Genomic DNA, 279 nt, shown 5'->3' with positions numbered 1-279 from the left:
CTGCTGCTGCTGCTGCTGCTCCTGCTCCTGCTGCTGCTGCTGCTGCTGCTGCTGCTGCGCGGTGTATAGACAGAAGTCGATGAGCATCTCCTCCCCCAGGCTGCAGCCCTCCGTCAGCGCCAACTGGTTTTCGTTTTTCTTAGAGAAAGTATCTATATAAAAAAAAAAAAATAAATAAATAAATAAAAAAATAAATAAATAAATAAATAAATAAATAAATAAATAAATTAAATAAATTATTGAGTTGTTTGGGGAAAGGGATGCTTGCAGGTGGCTCTT

General features: G+C 39.1%; 1 protein-coding gene across 1 annotated transcript in view; it reads right to left on the bottom strand.

Annotated features, from left to right (window-relative positions):
- Positions 1 to 279, bottom strand: part of EMH_0085140 (uncharacterized protein) — a gene marked incomplete at both ends in the record, with an annotated part of 1,061 nt that overhangs the window by 347 nt on the left and 435 nt on the right. The window contains one exon of the mRNA XM_013500861.1: positions 4 to 54. Coding sequence (XP_013356315.1) covers positions 4 to 54 — 51 coding nt within the window. The remainder of the gene's footprint in view (positions 1 to 3; positions 55 to 279) is intronic.

Source organism: Eimeria mitis, genomic scaffold (assembly GCF_000499745.2).
Source record: "Eimeria mitis Houghton genomic scaffold, Emh_scaff5973, whole genome shotgun sequence".
NCBI lineage: Eukaryota > Apicomplexa > Conoidasida > Eucoccidiorida > Eimeriidae > Eimeria > Eimeria mitis.
Note: the sequence above shows the minus strand (reverse complement) of the source record. Positions and strands in the feature narration are given on the sequence as shown.